Source organism: Erinaceus europaeus, chromosome 16, assembly GCF_950295315.1.
Source record: "Erinaceus europaeus chromosome 16, mEriEur2.1, whole genome shotgun sequence".
In the NCBI taxonomy this organism is placed as follows: Eukaryota; Metazoa; Chordata; class Mammalia; order Eulipotyphla; family Erinaceidae; genus Erinaceus; species Erinaceus europaeus.
The window spans coordinates 45,529,273-45,552,604 of NC_080177.1; the positions used below are offsets into that span (position 1 = coordinate 45,529,273).

A 23,332-nucleotide genomic window follows, 5' to 3' on the forward strand; every position below is an offset into this window, starting at 1 on the left:
CCAATGCTATATCCATCCACTACACACCTCCCTGATCACTGTTGCTTTCATTTATTAAGGAAAGCACCGCTAGAGTCTGTTCCCCTCCCCATGCAGTTCAGCATTCTTCCTTTCTTGTTCTTTTTTAAAGAATTTACTAATTTTTTTTTTCCTCCAGGGTCATTGCTGGGCTCGGTGCCTGCACCATGAATCCACTGCTCCTGAAGGCCATTTTTTCCCACTTTTTGTTGCCCTTGTTGTTGTAGCCTCGTTGTGGTTATTATTATTGCCATCGTTGATGTTTGTTGTTGGATAGGGCAGAGAGAAATGGAGAGAGGAGGGGAAGACAGAGAGGGGGAGAGAAAGATAGACACCTGCAGACCTGTTTCACCACCTGTGAAGCGACTCCCCTGCAGGTGGGGAGCCGGAGGCTCAAACCGGGATCCTTATGCTGGTCCTTGTGCTTTGGTCCCTGCACTCTGCGCCACATGCGCTTAACCCACTGTGCCACCGCCCAACCCCCTGTTATTTTTCTTAATTAAAAATTAGATTCACTTTGTTTTTTGATAAAATTTGGCTATTAATCTTCTTAAATTCAATTATATTTAATTAGCAATGATGTGCAAAACTGTTTTCATATGAACTTCACATCTATCTATGTATAGATCTTACCAAATCCACCACTGAAAGTATCAGTAATATCATACTATCAAAATGACTTTCATCCATTCAAACCCTTAACACAACCATGTTTTACAGAGTATAATTATTATTTTTTATGTCCTTTTGTAGTTTGTTTGCTGTATTGATTTATAGTCCACATAATAGTGAAATAATCTGCTATTTAATTTTAAATCTTTTTACTAATTTATTTACTACAAGATAGAGATAGAGAGAAATTGAGAGGGGAGAGGGAGATAGAGAGGGAAAGAGACAGAGAGGCATCTGCAGCTTTGTTTCACCACTTGTGAAGCATTCTCCCTGCAGGTAGGGACCAGGGGCTTGAACCTAGGTCCTTACGCACTATAATGTGTGCACTTAACCAAATACATCATGGCCTGGCTCCCTAATCTGGTGTTTTACACCTTCTGATTTTTTTTTTAGTTGCCACAATTTTCATCCATGTTGTCTCAAAAGACATAGCTTTGTCTTTTTTAATAGTTTAGTGAAATTACACACCCAAACTTGAATCCACTATAGTATTTCCTGACTTGTTCCTCTGTGTTCTTGGCTTTAAATACCTTACTTCAATATACAAATTATTATAGTAGTGATTTAATAATGATCAATAAGATTGTGGGATAGGAGATAGAATATCATACAATTCCCACCACCAGACTTCTGTATCCCATCCCCTCCATTGGAAGGTACCCTAGTCTTTATCCCTCTGGGAGTAGGGACCAAAGATGTTTATGGAGTGCAGAAGGTAGAGGTCTGGCTTCTGTAATTGCTTCTCTGCTGGACCTGAGTGTTGACTATAGACTGTCTTTTTCTAACATTTTTTCTAACACTAAACTAAATTATGTCTTAATTTAGTTGACATTTTAATAGTAAGTTATTTAATAACATCATGAAGTTCATTATAAAAGATAAACCATTATTTCAATAAGAGTTAATTGAGTTGCTTTAGCTAGTAAAGATAAAGTCCTTTTAAAAAGAAAAAAAAAACTCAGATGAAGTGTAAAATATTGGTGACCTGGCTAGAGTGTTAGACTTGAAAGTATGAGATCCTGAGACAGATCCCTTCTAGCACTGTATGTGCCAGAGTGATGTCCTTTTTCCCTCTCCCTCTCCACTCTCCTCCCCTAATAAATCTTTTTTTTTTTTTAAGTCTTGGAGGGCTGGGCAGTGGTGCACCCAGTTGAGTGCACGTACTGCAATGCACGTGGACCTGGATTCAAGCCTCCAATTCCTACCTGAAGGGGGGAGGAGTCTTCATGAGCAGTGAGGCAGTGCTGCAAGTGCATTTCTTTCTCTTTCCCTCCCTATCTTCCCATTCCCTCTTGATTTTTCTGTCTCTACCCAATAAATAAATTGCTAAGATTTAATAATATAGAATATTAACTTCCATAGACTTTTCATTTTATTATATTGGTTGAATTTTGAGGTAGTATGACTGAGGTTCCAGGTGTAGTCCTTGGCCTGAGCTGAGCAGCACTCTGGTAAAAGAGAGAAAAAAAAATCAGTTGCCTTCTTTATGTGATGCTGCTTACAAATAGTTTATGTTGGTAAAGTGCTAAAAATATGTTTTATTTTGTCATATAAATAATTCTTTAAACTTTCATGACTTTAAAATGATTAAACATTTAATCACTAGAGAATATAAGATCTTATTTTCTCTATTCAGTTACTAACAGGTAAAAGTAACGTGTAAACTTCACATTTTCCTATTTTTTAAATATTTTTATATATCTGGGAAATGGTCAGGTATTGTTCAGAGTGGCGATTTTTGTTGCTATGGTAACTATATTATATTTATACATGTAAAAATAAGCTTTAGGGAATCAAGAAACATACCTACATACAGTTGTAGGTGTTTATTAAATAGATTTAGAATTTAGAATATATTGCTTCTTCCTCTAATCAGACAGAAGGGAAAGGATTGAACAATGAAAGTTTAATTTTCACTCTTTTGTTTTTCCTAGCAATTGAAAGCATGTAGTGAAGAGCAAGAAGACAGAGAATGTTTGAACCAAGCTATTACTGCTCTTATGAATCTCCAAGGTAGTATGGACCGAATTTACAAGCAGTATTCACCTAGACGCCGACCTGGGTAATTCCAACCTGTTGAGAATATGACTGCTTCCATATATTTCCCATATATTTAATACTTGGCTTTCTATATAGGTCTTATTTATCATTATTGATATGTTCTTGGATGTTGTACTTCTGTTTTACTTTTTTTCTTTTGGTCTTTTAAAGCTTACTGTGCCATATGTTTATATATGTAGTACAATTGGAAAGATTTAATCATAGAGCCTGTATAAGAAATTTAAGAGTATTTGCCATCTTAGTTCTTATGGATTAAAAATGTAAAGTACTTCTCTTTCACAATAATGGAATTAAGGAATTATTATATAATGGCAAAGTTAGCAGATGTAAGTAACTAAGCTAAATTTATTATTTTTATTATTATTATTTTTTTTTAGAGATCCAGTTTGCCCTTTTTATAACCGTCAGTTAAGAAGCAAGCACCTGGCTATTAAAAAAATGAATGAAATTCAGAAAAACATAGATGGATGGGAAGGCAAAGATATTGGACAATGTTGTAATGAATTCATTATGGAAGGTCCATTGACAAGAATTGGTGCTAAACACGAAAGGCACATCTTTCTCTTTGATGGCTTAATGATCAGTTGTAAAGCTAATCATAGTCAGTCTCGCCTTCCAGGTTACAGTAGTGCTGAATACAGATTAAAAGAAAAATTTGTTATGAGGAAAATACAAATATGTGATAAAGAAGATACTTGTGAATGCAAACATGCTTTTGAGTTAATATCCAAAGATGAAAACAGCATAATATTTGCTGCTAAGTCAGCAGAAGAGAAAAATAATTGGATGGCAGCACTTATTTCTCTTCATTATCGTAGTACTCTAGATCGAATGCTAGATTCAGTATTATTAAAAGAGGAAAATGAGCAACCACTGAGGTTACCACGTCCAGAAGTGTATCGTTTTGTGGTAAAAGACTCTGAGGAAAACATTGTTTTTGAAGACAACTTGCAAAGTAGAAGTGGAATTCCTATTATTAAAGGAGGAACTGTGGTGAAATTAATAGAAAGGTTAACATATCATATGTATGCAGGTATGTGAAGTTCATTACAAGTGCTTACCCAGGCCCAGGATCTTGAAGCTTTGTCAGGGGTTGGGGGTGGAGGTGAGGATTGCCTTTAAAATGTAAAAAGAATACTTCAGAATCAACAGGAGTAAATAAATAAATGTCTCAAAATAATTATAAAATATTCATGTGGTCTGGGAGGTGGCACAGTGATAAAGCTTTGGACTCTCAAGTATGAGGTCCCACGTTCGATCCCCGGCAGTACGTGTACCAGAGTGATGTGTGGTTCTTCCTCTCCTGTCTTTCTCATAAATAAATAAAATCTTTAAAAAAATATTCATAAAATTGTATACTCATGAATCTTCAATTTGAATAGTCCTCATTTACTAAGAAATACCACAGTTGGTTGGAAGAGTCACAGTGAGAGAAGTCAGAATTTAAAAAATAAAGAAAAGCCTACAAAATGTAGTATTTTGAATTAATTATACTAAGTAAGTTAAGCATACAACTTGTTTTATGCTTTGCCTTTTCAGATCCCAATTTTGTTCGTACTTTTCTTACTACATATCGTTCATTTTGTAAGCCACAGGAATTGCTAAGCTTATTGATTGAACGGTAAGAAAAATACTTTATTTACATTAACATTTTATAAAAGCTGATTGTTTTGAACCTTGAAAAGTTTTGGGTTTCTAGTATGTGTCCAAATAGCTTTGAACATAATTTAACATTAAATTGATGTATCACTTAAAATTTTTTTTAATTTAATTTAATTTCTTTTGTCTCCAGGGTTATTGCTGGGACTTGGTGCCAGCACTATGAATCCACTCCTCCTCGTGGCCATTTTTTCCATCTTATTGGATAAGACAGAGAGAAATGGAGAGAGGAGGGGAAGACAGAGAGGGAGAGAAAGATAGACGTCTGCAGACCTGCTTCACCACCTGTGAAGTAACTCCCCTGCAGGTGGGGAGCCGGGGGCTCGAACCGGGATCCTTATGCCGGTCCCTGCGCTTTGCGCCACATGCGCTTAACCCACTGCGCCACCGCCCGACCCCTAGCAATTCGTATAGTGATAGTCAGAAAAATCAAGTTTAAAAGATTTAAAATATATAATATATACTATATATAATTACATGTATCATTATATATATAATATATGCTTATATATGAATTAAATATATATTATATACTTATATTGTAATATATATATTTTTTTAATGCTGTGTTGGGAAATTAACCCAGGACCTTAAGCATGTACAACCCCCCCCAATCCAACTTTCCACTCAGTTTTTTTTTTTTTAGAGAGAAGGGAAAGCGAGAGAGGAGACAAGCAATAGCACAGCTCCACCATCCATGGAGCAGCTCCATGCCATCCATTGTGCTCCCATGTGATTCTGGGAATTCACCCAATATTCTTTGCAAACAGGGTTGACATTTAACCAATTAAGTGATCTCCCAACCCTGAAGACACCTTTTTTATCAACTGTTCAAGACTTCTTGAAAGAGACACTGGAATTTTTCAAAATGTATCTACGAATAAATAAAGACTATAAACATAGGTATACACAAATATTTTTGGATGGGTATGTTTGGTCCTTAAGTTATATTAATCAGTGATTTAATATCGATTTACAAAATTCTAAGATAACAGCAGTATAATTTCACACCTTTCCCATCACCAGAGTTCTGTGTCCCTATTCCCTTCATTGGAAACTGCATTAATTCTCCCAAGATCACAGATATGGGTTAACTATTATATATATATATATATATTTGCCATTTTTTCTATGGTTCTTCTGCCTGCTCTTCCTAAGTTACATACTACTTCTGAGTGTTCTTCTGCCTCCCACCTACAATATCACCCCCCCACCCCCCCCACCCCACCCCCTCTCTGAGTCCTGATGAAATTGAAATTCAGAGCCCTCTGGTCATCTTCCCTGAATATTTACCCCTCTGGGAGGATGGACCAAAATTCCTTATGGGTTGCAGAAGGTGGAAGGTCTGGCTTCAGTAATTGCTTATTTCCTGGGCATTGTCAGACGCATTCATACCTCCAGCCTATTTCTGTCTTTCTATGGTGGTTCTTTTAACTTCTTATCTTTGAACTTTTCAGTTGACCTTTTTCATGTTGATGACTGCTAGTTCTTCCTCCTCTTCTTCTTCTTCTTCTTCCTCTTCCTCTTCTTCCTCTTCTTCTTCCTCTTCTTCATCCTCTTCCTCCTCCCCTCCTCCTCCTCCTCCTCTTCTTCTTCTTCTGAATATAAAACCATAATAAAGGGCATTTTTATATAAGTTCTAGAAAAGACAGTTGCGTAGTTAAAATATTTTTTCTTATGTCCTGTTTCTTATTTTCATGTATACATAAGCAGAAAAACATATCTCTATTTTGTTTTTCTTTTAGATTTGAAATTCCCGAGCCAGAACCCACTGAAGCAGATAAATTGGCAGTAGAGAAAGGAGAGCAGCCAATCAGTGCAGACCTTAAAAGGTTTCGAAAGGAATATGTCCAGCCAGTACAACTTAGGTTTGGCTTGAATATTATGTTTTAATGTGCTATTCTATCTTTTGTTATTATTAGCACAGAAGTCTTATTTCTTAATTCAAACATGTATTTTTAATTTTGTGACAATTAAGTAGACTTTCCGAGTCATTTTTAAATATTTTGAAGAAACTTAATTAAGACATGTTATTACTTGCATGTGAGCTTTTAGACCAAGATACCTATTAAGTGAAATTTATAAAATCTTATATTTGACTACTATCATCTGCCCCTACCTTTTTTCCTTTTTATACCATTTTTGTCATTTGACAACCCTGAATTTTTTTTAAGTTTATAACATTTATGAAAATTGTAGTTCTTTCCCTACTTTTCTCCCACATATAGCTATTTATTACTGAACAATAATTTCAGTCATTTCTAAAAATGTATTTAATAATGCTTAATGACAGTATTTACTATACACTATGTGCTTCTTCCATTTTATCTCATTTTCACTACACTATTTTCACTTCTTATTTTCACTTCTATGTGAAGAAATTAAAACTTAGCAGCATAGTAATGTATTGGGTTGTCGAAAAAGTCATAACGCATTTTTGCATAGAAAGATTAGGTCATGGGCGCCTGATGATAGTGCGCTGGATTAAGCGTACATAGTACGAAGCACAAGGACCCACTCGAGAATCCTGGTTCGAGCCCCTGGCTCCCCCACTTGCAAGAGGGTCGCTCTGCAAGTGGTGAAGCAGGTCTGTAGGTGTCTTATCTTTCTCTCCTCCTCTCTTTCTCCCTCTTTTCCACAATTTCTCTCTGTCCTATCCAGTAAAATAAAATATAAAAAATGGCCTCCAGAAGCAGTGGATTCGTTGTGCCAGCACTGAGCCCCAGTGATAACCTTGGAGGCAGAGAGAGAGAGAGAGAGAGAGAGAGAGAAAAGAAGGAAGGGAGAGAAAAATTACATCATGACTTTTCCAACAATCCAGTAATTTGAGATAGGTCATATGAAGGCAGTGATATTTTGGGATTCAAGCCCATATCTCTCAGACTTCCTAAGGTAGTATTTTTTTATTTTTACTAAGTTCCATCTTAGTTTCCTCCGAGCACAGAATCAGTGGGAGCTGGAGACCAATGTGGATGATAGCTGGGCGGTGATGACTGTGCGGGAAGATCTTGAGAACTTGTCTCCTAGCGGGAAAGGCTTGGCCGTTGACTGTGCTAATCCAGCACAGGTCGGGTGACGAGTCTTTATTCCATCTAGCACTGTGAAAAGAGCCTGGCTGTTTGGGATCGTATAATAGGGAGAGGTCATTTGCTGAAGCCCAGTCGGCTAAGATAGAGCCGTCAGCACGAGTGGAGGAATATCCCCAGTCTTGGTGATGACTATTAAAGTCTCCAACGTAAATGGCTGGGTGATGGGGCTAGGCAGGACCTCGTTATCCCACGAGGCACTGGGAGGCTTATATACGTTGACGAGCTGAATAGTTCCAATAGTAATGGAGTCGTAGAAGGTCGAAGAGGCCGTATGGTAAACGTCCGCAAGACACAATTTGGCGTCCCTAGTAATGTCTTTTGATAACCAAATGGTTGTTCATTTTGGTGATTTAATTACGTATTTTTCTTCTACATGATAGTATTTTTTAAATTACACTGAATGCTATAGAACTCGGGTGAAAGAGAAAATCGAAGCATGATTATTTGAATTGACTAGTATGTGTTAGATAACAATTCTGTGATTTTTTTTCATTAAATTATTACTATTACTATATTTATTTATTGTTTTACCAGAGCTCTACTCAGCTCTGCATTTTGGTAGTGCAAGGTATTGAACCTGGGACTTCAGAGCCTCAAACACAAAAGTATTTTACATAATCATGCTCTCTCCCCTACCGTGTGATTTCTTGAAATATTCTCTAATCATTGAGGGCTAACCAAGATTCATTGGAATAACAGAAATGTGTTTGTAGCAATCTGTGGTGAAATGCGGAAGCTTGTATTTGTATAGATTGAATAAGTCTCTGTAAGGTTATGAGTAATCATTCTATAGTGTTTAAAAATAAAACAGCTCTTTCAGAAATTTTGAAATGAAAATAAGGGAGTGGAGACAGAATGGTAGATTTTTTTTACAGACGAATGAAGATACTTTTCCTGAACATTATGAGTACTTAAGTACAGAAGCCACAATTTTTAATGTTTATACATAATTGATCTATGTTTTTAAAGTTCTTTTTAAATTTTTACTTAAGATAGAAATTTAGGGGGAAAAGGAGAGATGGTGGGGGGGGTATCCTGCAACACTGTTGTACTATTTCTGTAGCTTCCAGTTGCAGGTAGGGACCAAGGGCTTGAATATGTGTCCTTACACACTATCATGTTTGCACTTTACCAGGTTTACCACTGCCAGACTCTACTTATACATGTTTTAAAGTGTTTACTTTAAGAAAAAAATCTGGAAATATATTGTCTTTATGTTATTGAAGTGTTTAAGGTATTAACAAACACAAAGACTAAATGTTACATTAACCCATGATAATAAATCTGTCACCTTGACATTAGAAGAGTTTTTAAAAAGTGCAATTGAATGTTTTAAGTTTCACTAAAATATGTGTGTCGTCCCCCCTCCCCCATTTTATCAGGATCTTGAATGTGTTTCGGCACTGGGTTGAACACCACTTTTATGACTTTGAAAGAGATTTGGAGTTACTTGAAAGACTAGAAACCTTCATTTCAAGTGTAAGAGGTATATTATTTAAAGGTTTGCTTGAATCTTGTGTCACACAAGAGTTTATGTTAAAATTTGTGTGACTTAAGAAGCTGAACTTTTTCATTTTAAAAAAGCTCGTGTAACATTTATAATAACGTTTATCAACTCTAAAAGAGCTCATAAATGTTTAGAACCACTGGAAATTTTAAAAATTTGCCTTTTATGCTTTTTAGGAGACTTGTTCTTTTAACAAGGTTGAAAGTTCTCTTTAATAAATTTAACTCCTTTAATTTTATCTCATCTCACTGTTGCCATTCCTTCAACAAATTAAATATATGTATATATTTTTTCCGTTTTCTTATTCTATTTAATCTTACTCCTGTGTGAAATGGTTTATACTTTTAAAAATAATATTTATTCACCTGGAAAATCAGGGACTTTTTGTTGTTGTTGTTGTATTGTTGTTGTTTGTTTTTACCTAGAAAATGGTAATACCTAGCTGAAGTTTTAGAGCACAGCCTATAAAATATAAGTAGACTATGAACATTTAGACAAATGAATGTGTATATATATGTATATATATATGTACATATATATATTTGAGTCAATATCACTTTTTTTCTTTGCCACCAGGCTTATTTCTGGATCTCCTGGTGATTACTTTTCCCCTTCTTTTATTTGATAAAGACAGAGGAAAATAGAGAGGGAGGGTGAAGAAAAAGGAAGAGAGAAAGAAAGATACCAGCAGCACTGCTCTGTAGCTCCTGAAATTTCTTCCCCCAGCTCTGCAGGTCCTCACACCTTTACCAGGTGTGCCACTACTGGTGTGAGGTATTAATTGAAAATTCCTTAACTATACTAGTTCATTTTACCTTGTACGTGTTCTAAATTTTACTTAACAATAAAATTCTTTTGTTTCATCTTTGAGAGGTTTAAGATACATTTTTGTAATGTGTACTTTAAAATGTCTTATATAATCTAAGTTGATTTTTTAAATTATGTCTAGAATGAGGTTATTTTAAAGTCTAACTTCTAGAGATACATACTTAAATGTGAATGAAATATGTCCTAGCTTTGTTTTGAAGTAGTATAGGGGTAGAGTAAGACCATGAATAGGACTAAATGAAGCAAATTGACCAGGAATTGATAAAAAACTTTTTGTTTGTGTTCTTTCTCTAGGGAAAGCTATGAAGAAATGGGTAGAGTCAATTGCTAAGATCATCAAAAGGAAGAAACAAGCTCAAGCAAATGGAGTAAGCCATAACATAACCTTTGAAAGTCCGCCTCCACCAATTGAATGGCATATCTGCAGACCAGGGCAGTTTGAAGCATTTGATCTCATGACACTTCATCCAATAGAAATTGCACGTCAGCTGACACTTTTGGAATCTGATCTTTATAGGTAGGCAATTGATAACTTTTGATACTATTTTCAAGAACTTTGAACATACCTTTGTTTTGAGAACTTTCTTGCAAATTATTCATGAATTCTTCTTAAAAAATGGGAGCCTGGGCGTAGCAATTAAGTGCGCAGCAGGTTAAGTGCACATTGTGCGAAGCACAAAGACTGGTTTAAGGATCCCAGTTCGAGCCCCCGGCTGCCCACCTGCAGGAGAGTCACTTCACAGGCGGTGAAGCAGGTCTGCAGGTGTCTGTCTTTCTCTCCCCCTCTGTCTTCCCCTCCTCTCTTCATTTCTCTCTGTCCTATCCAACGACGACATCAATAATAACTACAACAGTAAAACAAAAGGGAATAAATAAATATATATAAAAAAATTTTTTAAAAAAGCTTTTAAAAAATACTTTACTTATTGTGTAGAGGGTAGATAGCATAATGGTTATGTAAATGAACTCTCATGCCTGAGGCTCCAAAGTCCCAGGTTCAATGCCCTACACCACCATTAGCCAGAGCTGAACAGTGCTCAAGTAACTAACTAAATAAATATATAAATAATAAAATAAAAAAAACTTATTATTTTTTGGATAGATACAGAGATAAATTGAAAAGGAAGGAGTACACACACACGTGCTCCTTCATTACTCATGAAGCTTTTCCCCTGCAAGTAGGGACTGGAGACTTGAGCCCCAGACCTTGCATTATAACATGCATACTTAACCAGGTGTGTCACCACCCAACCCCTTCTAACAGTTTCTTTTTATTTTGAAAATTTTTACAGAGACTAATCGAGGGAAGGGGGTGATAGGGAGAAGGAAAGACACCTGCAACACTGCTCCACCACTTTGAAGCATACCCCCTACAAATGGGGACAACTTTTCTGCTCCAGCAATTTTTTGGTTTTGTTTTATTTAAGATAGAGGGAGTGAGCCAGAGAGAGAGAAAGGTACCATAGTACCATTCCACACTATTTATGAAGCTTCCCTTTTGCATAGTGCTACTTTCTGATGGCTGAGGCTTTGCATGTGGGGGGGGGGGAGCGGGGTGGCTGTAAGGAAGATTAATGTTAGAAAAAGGAAAAAAAAAAAAGTATGCACTTTACTAGGTGAGCTATATCCTGGTCCCCATATCTTTTCTTCTTCTTCTTCTTCTTCTTCTTCTTCTTCTTCTTCTTCTTCTTCTTCTTCTTCTTCTCTTCTTCTTCTTCTTCTTCTTCTTCTTTTTCTTCTCCTCCTCCTCCTCCTCCTCCTCCTCCTTCTTCTTCTTCTTTTTTTGGGTATAATTTACTTTTCCCCTATGTATATTTTTTAAATTTCTTTATTAGGAATTAGTATTTTGCATTTTACAGTAAATACAATAGTTTGTACATGCATAATATTTCCAAGTTTTCCATATAACAATACAACCCCCAGTAGGTCCTCTGTCACCCTTTCCAGACCTGTATTCTCCCCACCCACCCAAGAGTCTTTTACTTTGGTGCGATACACCAATTCCAGTTTAGGTTCTACTTGTGTTTTCTTTTCTAACCTTGTTTTTCAACTTCTGCCTGAGAGTGAGATCACCCATATTCATCCTTCTGTTTCTGACTTATTTCACTTAACATGAATTTGTCAAGGTCCATCCAAGATCGGCTAAAAACGGTGAAGTCACCATTTTTAATAGCTGAATAGTATTCCATTGTGTATATATGCCACAACTTGCTCAGCCACTCATCTGTTATTGGACACCTGGGTTGCTTCCAGGTTTTGGCTATTACAAATTGTGCTGCTAAGAACATATGTGTACACAGATCTTTTTGGGTAGGTGTGTTGGATTCCTTAGGATATATCCCCAGGAGAGGAATTGCAGGATCATATAGAAGGTCCACTTTCAGCCTTTTGAGAGTTCACCAGAATGTTCTCCACAGAGATTGGACCAATTGACGTTCCCACCAGCAATGCAGGAGTGTTCCTTTGACCCCACAGCCTCTCCAGCATTTGTTGCTGTTACCTTTTCTGATGTATGACATTCTCACAGGAGTGAAGTGGTATCTCATTGTTGTCTTTATTTGCATTTCTTTGACAATTAAAGACTTAGAGCATTTTTTCATGTGTTTCTCAGACTTTTGGATCTCTTCTGTGGTGAATATCCTGTCCATGTTCTCTCCCCATTTTTGGATGGGGTCATTGTTTTCTTGTTGTTGAGTTAGGTAAGCTCTTTATATATTTTGGTTATTAAACTCTTGTCTGATCTATGGCATGTAAAGATCTTCTCCCATTCTGTGAGGGGTCTCTTGGTTTGGGTAGTGGTTTCTTTTGCTATGCAGAAGCTTTTTAATTTGATGTAGTCCCATAGGTTTATGCTTGCCTTAGTCTTCTTTGTAAGTGGATTCATTTCATTGAAGATGTCTTTAAAATTTATGTGGAAAATAGCTTGGCCAATATTTTGCTCTAAGTATCTGATAGTGTCTGGTCTAACATTCAAGTCCCTGATCCACTTGGAATTTACTTTTGTGTTTGGTGAAATATAGTGGTTCAGTTTCATTCTTCTACATGTTTCAGCCATTTTTTTTCCAACACCATTTGTTGAAGAGAATCTGCTTTCCCCATTTAATAGTCTGGGCACCTTTGTCAAAGATTAGATGTTGGGGTCTGGGAGATGGCTCAGTGGATAAAGCAATGGACTCTTAAGCAATTAAAGATTAGATGTCTATAGTTGTGGGGACTTACTTCTGTCAGATATGAAAATAGCTGTTCCTGCCCCTTTTTGTGGGTCATTGGCTTGTATGATAGTTTTCCATCCTTTCCTTTGAGTCTGTGTTTTTCTTGTTGAGTTAGGTGGGTTTCCTGTAGACAGCATATTGTTGGGTTAAGTTTTCTGACCCCCTTCCTACTCTGTGCCTTTTAATAAGTGAATTCAGGACATTGACATTTATTGATATCAAAGATTAAAGATATTTTAACGCCATTCTTGTAGAGTTTTAGAGTGTTCTGATATATGGCCTATTTATGGTGGCCTGACTGTTTATAGAAGACCTTTCAGAACTTCTTTCAGGGCAGGCATGGTGATAGTTGATTCTTTCAACTGTTGCTTGTCTGAGAAGGTTTTGATGCCTCCATCTAGTCTGAATGACAGTCTAGCAGCATTGGTTGAAAGCCCTTCTCATTGAGCACTCGATAAATATCTTGCCATTCTCTTCTGGCCTGTAGTGTTTGTGTGGAGAAGTCTGTTGCTAATCTTAAGGGTTTTCCTCTGTAGGTGAATCTTTGTTTCTTGCAGCCTTCAGGATCCTTTCTTTATCCTTATTCCTGTTCATTCTAAATATGATGTGTCTTGATGTCTTTAAGTCTGGGTTAATTCTGTTTGGGACCCTCTGGGCTTCTTTATGTCTTTATGTCTTTGAAATTGTCTAGACTAGACAAGTTCTCAGCTATTATGTCCTGAAGAATGCTTTCTAACTGTTTTCTGTAGTTCATCTATTTTGTTACCCTGTTCTGATACTGTTTTAGCTTGTTCAGCTAGTTGTGTTCTTAGCTCACCTATTTCAGCTTTCAGCTCTCTAATAACCTTGAGATAATTAGTGTTTCCTTCCAGAGTGTCATTTGTTGTTTCTGCATTTCTGATGACAGTTCTTTCAAACTCTTTACTTACTCCTGTGATTATTTCCTTAACTAGTGTTTGGATGTTGACCTCATTATTTTGTTCTTCAACCTTTTGGGGGGGCTTGTAGCTGTACTCTTATCCTGGTTCATTTCTCCAATATTTCTTCTTGTTATTTTAACCATTTTATATAGTATATTATGAGGTCCTTCTCTCAGTATTTTTCTTTTATTTTCTTTAATATATATATATATACAATTTTTAAGATTTTATTTATTTAGTAATCAGAAAGATAGGATAGAGAAAGAACCAGGCATCAATCTGGCACATGTGCTGCCAGAGATCAAACTAGGACCTCATGCTTGAGAGTCCAGAGCCTTATTACTGCGCCATCTCACAGACCACAGTATTTTTCAGATTACTTATCACTCTTACCTGGATTGATTTATGTCTAAATTAGGCGATTAAAAGGTTCACAGTTGTGGAAACTGACTGTTTTTTCAATATTATTTTAATCCCTGAGTTGAAGCATAGTGGCTTAAAAGCCTCTTTTGTTCTTTTTCTTCCATTTAGGCTATGGCAGCCTGAGGGCTTTTAAACTATAAGTAGGCCTCTTAGCTTAATCACTGACTCCTGACCAAGAGATAAAGCAGGGTGGGCAGAGATAATCCAGTGCTTATGCAAAGAGATTCCCAAAGCCCCACCACTAGGCCACCAAGGTATAAATCTCCTGAGTGTCCTCCTTAGTCTCTGTTTCCTGGTGTCAGCACAAGGTCTCCCCCTCGCTGCTCCAGATTCTGAGGGCAGTAGCAATGGAGACTCACAGTTGCATTTGGTGAGTCTTAGGGGAATTCTTTCCTCCCTTCAGCCATCTTTTTGTTGGTGAAACAGACTGGAGTTGGTGTCTCAACTGGTAAACTGCTGGACTGTTACCAGCCACTTAATCTCTCCCTAGGCTTCTCTCTGTCCACGAGCCACGGGTGTTTGTACTCACAGGTGATTTGGTGGGTTCCTGAAGTCATTCTAGTCCTGTCTTCTTTCAGTCCCAGGTGGTCTCCTTTGGTATTCCTAGTTGACCCAGGAGAGGAGAGGAGAGAAACACAATTCTTTTTAATATTTTTATTTTTATTTATTTATTATTGGATAGAGACAGAGAGAAATTGAGAGGGGAGGGGAGGGAGAGATAGAGAGGGGGAGAGACAGAGAGATACCCGCAGTCCTGCCTCACTACTCATGAAGCTTTCCCCCTGCAGGTGGGGACCAGAGGCTTGAACCTGGGTCCTTACACACTGTAATGTGTGCACTTAACCATGTGCGCCACCGCCTGGCCCCAAAAACACTATTTAAAAAAAAAAAATCACTATACTTTCCCTGTACATTAATCCTCTCTGTCCTCTGTTTCCTCCTCATTTAAGCTTTTTTAAAAATTTATATTCTAGACTCCTGTGAAGAGTGTAGGCCTTGTAGGGAACAACTCTACCCCATCAAAAAATAATTCCCACTACTATCATCCCATCAAAAACTTACCAGGTGTTACTCTAATTAGCAACCTTTTTTTTCTGGCTCTTGTTTTTTAATTTTTATTTATAAGATGGAAATATTGACAAGGCTATAGGATAATTGGGATATAATTCCACGCAATTCCCAATACCAGAATCCAGTTCCCTCCCTTGATGACTTTCCTATTCTTTATTCCTCTGGAAATACGGACCCAGGATAGATATGGGATGCAGAAAGTGTAAGGTCTGGCCTCTGTAATTACTTCCCTGCTGAACATGGGTGTTGGCAGGTCAATCCATATTCCCAGCCTGTCTCTCTCTTTCCCTAGTGGGGCAGGGATCTGGGGAGGCAGGGGTCCAGGACACATTGGTGGGGTCATCTGCACAGGGAAGTCAGGTTGGCATCATGGTAGCATCTGGAACCTGGTGGCTGAAAAAGAGTTAAGATATAAAGCACAACAAATTGTTGACTAATCATGAACCTAAAGGCAAGAATATTGCAGATGAAGATTTGGGGTCTCTGTTTTAGAAAAAGCTAGTAGGTCTATTTTAGGTACATTCCAAGAGGCCCATGACTTTACTAGTTTTTGCCTGGGCTTGACAGCTAATATACAGGTGGACCAGGTTATTGTCTGGGGAAATGGTGTCATAGTTGGAAAAAGGACTAGAAAGCTGGATCAGGGAAGATAGCAGCTCCCAAATATGGGGAAAGTGTATAAATATTGTTAATTGTGAGCTCCATCAGTTTGATCTGGGGCTCATATTCAGCACAGGAGCCTATGTAACCTCTGTATCCCTGTAAGTCTGAGCTCTCATTCTGTGGACATGGCTAGGAATATTCCAGGCTGCACTAATTTTAGGACCCATCTTCCTCGGGTGGTAGGTAGAGTATGTTATCCAACCTGCCTTCAGATAATGGAATAGTCCCTGCCATTTTCCCCTAACTTATGGATATATGTGTACATATGCCCTATCTCCTGGGCCCTGGTCTATATTTAGATTTTGAGGTTTGTTAACAAGTGCGCCACCTGAAATGGAGTCCAGTGAGCTAGGAAAGGTCTCACCAGAGTAATGAAGCTGGAGAGTTGACATTCATGCCTGACGTCTCTGGATGCAATCTGAGTTGAAACATGCCAAGGTAGCACCGGTTGCATTGATTAGGTTGGCATCAGCAGACGCAGTATCAGTTGGTATGAATTGAGAGAAGCACACAGGAAAGTGAGCCCCACCCTAGAGGTTCCAGACCTGGAAGAAAGATGGGCTTTATAGAGAAAGGGGAAGTTTCTTGCTGTCTAAGGGTTTAAGAAGGCAATAGTTATTGCTATAACCAAATTATTTGGCAATTGGGTTAGTTTTGAAAATCCCATTGTTAGGATTTGCTGTATCATACAAGACCTCACCATAATTTATGTCCTTTTATGCTATTTATATATAGCTGTATCTTAGAAAGTTGCTACCAGTTGCTTCTGTTCTTCCTGGTGTAAGCTTTTAGGAGCTTTACTGTTTCAAAGAACATGTCATTATTAGAAATGTATTAACAAATTGAGCCCTCTGTTAAAATTTAATCTGATTACCAACTTGAAGTCTTAAATTCTTAGATTGAAGGGACATATACTCAGATCTGTGGTCTAATTAGCAACTATATCTAAAATAGAGATTACAAAGGGAGAACTAAGAATACACAAAGTTTAATATTAATGGATAGTATAGGAAGGCAGTGAAGGTAATACTTTGTCTTTATTCAAGTGTGGAGCTTCTGGTTTGCTGCTGCTGTACTATTTAAAATGTAGCACACACAGGAGAGGTTGTCAATATCTGGTTCAGCGTCATATTGCACTTTAAGAAATTTGCAGTCTAGATAGTTTTAATTTATATTGTAATAAGAATAAAAGAGAGCCTGAGTGGTGGTGTACTTGGTTAGTGTACACATTACCATGCACAAGGGCCCAGGTTTAAATCTCTAGTTAGGGAAGCTTCACAAGTAGTGAAGCAATGCTACAGCTCTGCCTGCCTGCCTACATGCCTGTCTGTCTATCTCTCTGTCTCTACCTTCTCTGTCTCTGTTTCCCCCTTCCGTCTAAGTTCCTCTCTTTCTCTACCCAATAAATGAATAAACAGATACTATTTAAAAAGGGGGGATGAAAGAGCTAGTTACTTGATAACAAAACAAGTAGTACTGAATCAAATGAGCATTATGGAAAAAAATCACTGGTGTGAGCCTTCTTTCACATCATAGGGATATCTTCTGTTAATTAGTATTTGTGTTGTGGAAGAAGGGTAACATACATAGAACATCGATTACCATTTGTAAACTTGGTCTACGGCCATACCACCCTGAACACGCCCGATCTCGTCTGATCTCAGAAGCTAAGCAGGGTCGGGCCTGGTTAGTACTTGGATGGGAGACCATTTGTAAACTTGATTCTGGTGAAATAATGGAACTATTATTTCAAAAACTATGAATCAATACTCATTTGTACTAAGATCTACTAATCAGAAAGTTATTTATGTATTTATTTTTAAATACTAATCAGCTCTGTCTGTTATGGTGACACTGTGGATTGAAGGTCGGACCTCTCATGTTCAGGAAAAAGTCTGTTGACTATCTCCCTGGTGCTAAACTCTTGTTGTTGTTGGTTTTTGTTGTTGTTGTTTGTTTTTTAATTAATAGTTAAGTATGTTAGATATTGAACAATACACTGATTAACTTTAAAGTTAACAGTACACTCCTTATCTTTTTAAACTATATAATACTGATAACTGTCTGCAATGACTTGGTCTGTTTTTCTGATTTTTAAAAATATTTCTTTTATGGGCCAGGTGGTGATGCACCTGGTTGAATGCACATACTGATTTCTGGCTGTCTGTATCCACTAAATAAGTAAATAAAGATAATAATAAATAAAATTAAAATATTTATTTCATCTTAATGAGACACAGAGAGAAAGACATATAAAGACCAGAGCACTATTCAGCTCTAACTTATGGTGGTACTGAAGATTGAACCTGGGGGGCCCTGGTGGTAGCACGTCTGGTTAAGCACTCACATTACAGTGCACAAGGACCTGGGTTCAAACCCCTGGCCCCCACCTGAGTGGGAAAACTTCATGAGGGCTGCAGGTATCTCTCTGTTTCTTTCCCTTTCTATCTTCTCCTGTTCTCTCAATTTCTCTTTGTCTCTATCCAGTAATAAGTTAACATTTTTTTAAAAAAGGATTGAACCTGGAGCTTAGAGCGTAACTATTATGCTATGTTCCCAGCCCTCTAGGTGATTTTTCTAAAGATAGAGACACAGAGGCAAAGAGAGACAGTGAAAGAGGACACAGAACTGGAGCTTCCTTGAGTGCAGTGGGGGCCAGACTGGAACCTAGGCTGTGCAAATGGCAAAGCAGCTCACTATCCAAGTGAGCTATTTTTCTAGCCCTCTGCCTGATTTTCTTTTTCTTTTTTTTTTTTTTTTTAAGCCAGAGTGCTATTCATCTCTGGCTTATGGTAGTGCTGGGGATTGAACCTGGGCCTTTTGGTGTCTCAGGCATAAAAACCTTCTTGTATAACCATTAACTCACCAGCCCTTGATTTTTTTTAAATTTTATTTCTTATTATTTTACCAGAGCACTGCTCAGCTCTAGCTTATGTTGGTGTGGGGGGATTGAACCTAGGACTTTGGAGCCTCAGGCATGAGTCTCTTTGCATAACCATTATGCTATCTACCCCCACCCAGCCCTTGACTTTTAATTAAATAGTTCAAACATTCTCCAAAATGTTGGAAACAACATAATGAGAACTCATAACTAAATCATTACAAATTAAAATTAACATCCTATGTATAATTCTTCCCAATATTACTCTCCATCTTTAGCCCAAGAAATAGTCACTACCCTATATTTGGTGTGTTTTTACTATTTGTATATATGTCTTCATTTATTTTTTTTAATTTCATATAAGATAAAAGTTTCAATCTAGCCCCCGCTCCCCACCTGCAGGGGAGTCCCTTCACAGGCAGTGAAGCAGGTCTGCAGGTGTCTCTCTTTCTCTCCCCCTCTCTGTCTTCCCTTCCTCTCTCCATTTTTCTCTGTCCTATCCAACAATGATGACATCAATAACAACAACAGTGATAAACAACAAAGGCAACAAAAGGGAAAAATAAATAAATAAAGTTTCACATGAGAGGGAAAGATTGGATAGGGGTTGGAGGAGGACAGCCAGAGCATCATTCTGCAGTGCTAGAGATTGAACCTGGACCTTTAGGCATACAAGTCTGATGCTCTTCTACTTGTGATGTTTCTCTGGCCACCTTATGTATATCTTGATAATTTATCCACTCATAGGGATATTAATAAATAATAGAGTTTTGTACATTTTTAAGCTGTATATACTTATGTGTTGTTTTGCAGCTTACTTTTTATTTAAATTGTTCCTGTTCAAGTTGAATGTAGCTCTGGTTTGCTTATTTTCTTGATTTTTTTTTTTTGGCTTATTTTCTTTATTGTGTGATACTCCATTGTGTGAATACTCCTCAATTTGTCCAGTCTCTCTATTGTGAGTCTCTGGGTTAGGATTTTTTTTCACTCATGGCAAATAATATCCACTTAGCACTCTTAAAAAAATTACTTATTAATGAGAAGAGGGAGATAGCCAGATCATCACTCTGCCATATGTGATGCCATAATTGAACACAGGACCTTATGCTGGAAGGTTTAGCACTTAATTCACTATATCTTCTTCTGGGCTGCTTCACTGAAAATTCTTAGAAATGTTTTATTATTGTTTTTGTTTCTGTTAAATTTTTTCTTTACTGGGGAGATTAATGGTGTACAGTCAACAGTAAACTAAAGTAGTTTGTACATGTGTAATATTTCTCAGTTTTCCATGTAACAATTCAACCTCCTCTAGGTCCTCCTCTGCAGTTCTGGTCCAGGACTTGAACCCTCCCCACCACCCCAGAGTCTTTTACTTTGATGCATTACACCATATAAATGTTTTCTTTCTTTTTTAAAAAAAATATTTTATTTTTTGTTTATTAATGAGAAAGATAAGAGGAGAAAGAAAGCCAGACATCACTCTGGCACATGTGCTGCTGGGGATCGAACTCAGGGCCTCATGTTTGAGAGTCCAAAGCCTTATCACTGCGCCACCTCCTGGACAACTAAATGTTTTCTTATAACCAGCTATGTCTAGGGTATATAATTCTGTGTGTGTGTGTGTGCATTCATATGCATGTCTTCAATATTTTGAGATATTGATAAATTGCTCTATAAAGTATCCATTTAAAAAATGTTTATCCTCTTTTGTTGCCCTTGTTGTTTTATTATTGTTGTAGTTATTGTTGTTGTTGTTGGATAGGACAGAAAGAAATGGAGAGAGGAGGGGAAGACAGAGGGGGGAGAGAAAGAGAGACACCTGTAGACCTGCTTCACTGCCTGTGAAGCGACTCCCCTGCAGGTGGAGAGCCAGGGGCTCAAACCGGGATCCTTACACCGGTCCTTGTGCTTTATCCCACCTTCATTTAACCCACTGCGCTACCGCCCGACTCCCTAAAGTATCCATTTTTATTTGCACATCGATGAAGAGTTTCTCCTTCCTTCCTTCCTTCCTTCCGTCCTTCATTCCTTCCTTCCTTCCATTTTTACCCAGTTGTTATCAGACTTTTGTCAGTCTGACAATGGTAAAATGAGATTCCCTTATCTTTTTTTTTTTGCCTCCAGGCTTATTGCTGGGGCTCAGTGCCACTGCTCCTGTGACTACTTTTATGATTTTTTATATCATTTTTAAAATTTTTATATTGCAGAATTATATGTTGACAGGGGTTTGAATCTACACCATTCTTACCACCAGAATTCTGAATATTCACTCTCCCGACTGTAATCCACCACAGTTCCCTAAAGTTGTAGACATGGGCCAACCATCTCTTCTACAACTATCTGTCCACATATATACATAGTTGCCCCTTCTTTTTCTGATTCAATCCTCTCTTCCCCTCTAAGATACTCATAACATCATAACTACCTCCATATGCCCCTCTCCTTTTCCTTCTCTTTCTCTGGGTACGATGGAACTGGAGTGCAGAGTCCTCTTATCTTCATCCTATCACTTCTCCCCTGTTGGGAGAATGGATCAAGGTTGTTTACGGGGAGCAGAAGGTAGGAGTTTTGGCTTCTGTAGCTGCTTCTCCACTGAGTATGGGAGTTGACAGGTTGATCCATACCCCCAGCCTGTGTCTATCTTTTCCTAGGGGATGCAAGGGTTCAGGACACATTGGTGAGGTCGTCTGCCCAGAGAAGTCAGGGTGGAGTCATGGTAGCATCTATAACTTAGAAAGTGGCATGACCTGAGGCTATGGATTTTTTCAGCTGTAGATTATGTGTCCAATTTGATCTCTTGTTGTGTACAATAGTTGTTTCTGGGAGAACGAAGGTCAGATCGCAGCTACTCCATAAACCACGCCTCCCAGAAGTCTTGATTTATTTTATTTTTATTTTTTTGGATACGACAGAGAGATGTTGAGAGGGGAGGGGAAGATAGAGGGAGAGAAATAAAGACACCTGCAGACCTGCCTCACTGCTTGTGAAGCTACCCCCCTGCAGGTGGGGAGCCAGGGGCTCAAACCGGGATCTTTGTGCTTCTACTATTTGCGCTTAACCCAGTGCACTACTGCTCACCCCCTAAGATTCCTTTTTGATTTAATGTTCTTTTGCTTAGTAGGAGATCAAGTATTTTTTTATGTTTGTGGCTACTTGAGTTTATTCCTCTGAAGTTTTAGGAAACTTTTAATTTTAATAAAAATCCCCTATAGATTAAGTTACATTGATCTTTTGGTTCCACAGGAAAGTCCAACCATCTGAACTTGTAGGGAGTGTATGGACTAAAGATGATAAAGAAATAAATTCTCCAAATTTATTGAAAATGATTCGCCATACTACAAATCTTACCCTCTGGTTTGAAAAGTAAGATTTACTTTCTCTATTTTCTATGTGAAGTGAGTAAATTGTTTTCTAAGCTATGAATTTCATTTATTATTTATTTTTGCTTAGATGCATTGTGGAAGCAGAAAATTTTGAGGAACGAGTGGCAATACTAAGTAGAATCATAGAAATTCTGCAAGTTTTTCAAGATTTGAATAATTTCAATGGTGTTTTGGAGATAGTCAGTGCAGTAAATTCAGTGGCAGTATACAGACTAGACCATACATTTGAGGTAAGTTTAAACTTTAAATTTTTCATCCTTTAGGGGAAGGTATGAATTAATGTAAAAGAGATTCTTTATACCTCTGACCTTTTTGAGTAAATTTTTGTTTATTCATTTTATGCTCTGAAATACTGATACAGTGATACCAACATATGAGAGAGAGAGAGAGAGAGAGAGACCTGCAGTACTTCTTCACCACCATACATGAAGCTACACCCAGTCCATGAACCCCAGTCCTTGCACATGGTAACTTGCATTTATCAAGTGCGTCACTGTCCTGCTCCCTTAGCATAAATTTATACAAGAAGAATTTCTAGGTCAGAGTATTTGTAAATTTTAAGACTTTTGATATTTTTACCTATCTAGCAAGATATGATAAAATACCCTGAGGTATTACATTTTGTTTTCTAACTTCATGAATTGAATACCCATAAAATCTGAGTCTACATTAAGTCATTTCTGTTTCTTTGATGTACTTGACTACTCATTGCTGTGCCAGTACTACATGGCTTAATTACCAGACCTTTAGAGTAGTTCTTGATAAATATTATTAAACAAATCTTACTATTTTTCAAGAAGAACTTATTCTTGCTCTCATATATATTTTAGAATAAGATTATGCTTTATCTTTTTTAAAATGGGGTGGGACAGAGAAGTGGTTCAGAAATGGGGCACTTGCTTTGCATGCATGAGACCCTAGGTTTGATCTCTAGCACTGTATAAA

At 37.5% G+C, this 23,332-nt stretch overlaps 1 protein-coding gene across 2 annotated transcripts in view; it reads left to right on the forward strand.

Annotated features, from left to right (window-relative positions):
• SOS2 (SOS Ras/Rho guanine nucleotide exchange factor 2) overlaps nt 1-23,332 on the forward strand; it is a 120,463-nt gene that overhangs the window by 73,422 nt on the left and 23,709 nt on the right. For both annotated transcript variants that reach the window (XM_007535794.3, XM_060175009.1), the window contains 8 exons: nt 2,625-2,752; nt 3,129-3,784; nt 4,291-4,372; nt 6,156-6,278; nt 8,882-8,985; nt 10,129-10,351; nt 22,248-22,367; nt 22,455-22,617. In XM_007535794.3, the coding sequence (XP_007535856.1) occupies nt 2,625-2,752; nt 3,129-3,784; nt 4,291-4,372; nt 6,156-6,278; nt 8,882-8,985; nt 10,129-10,351; nt 22,248-22,367; nt 22,455-22,617 (1,599 nt within the window). The remainder of the gene's footprint in view (nt 1-2,624; nt 2,753-3,128; nt 3,785-4,290; nt 4,373-6,155; nt 6,279-8,881; nt 8,986-10,128; nt 10,352-22,247; nt 22,368-22,454; nt 22,618-23,332) is intronic.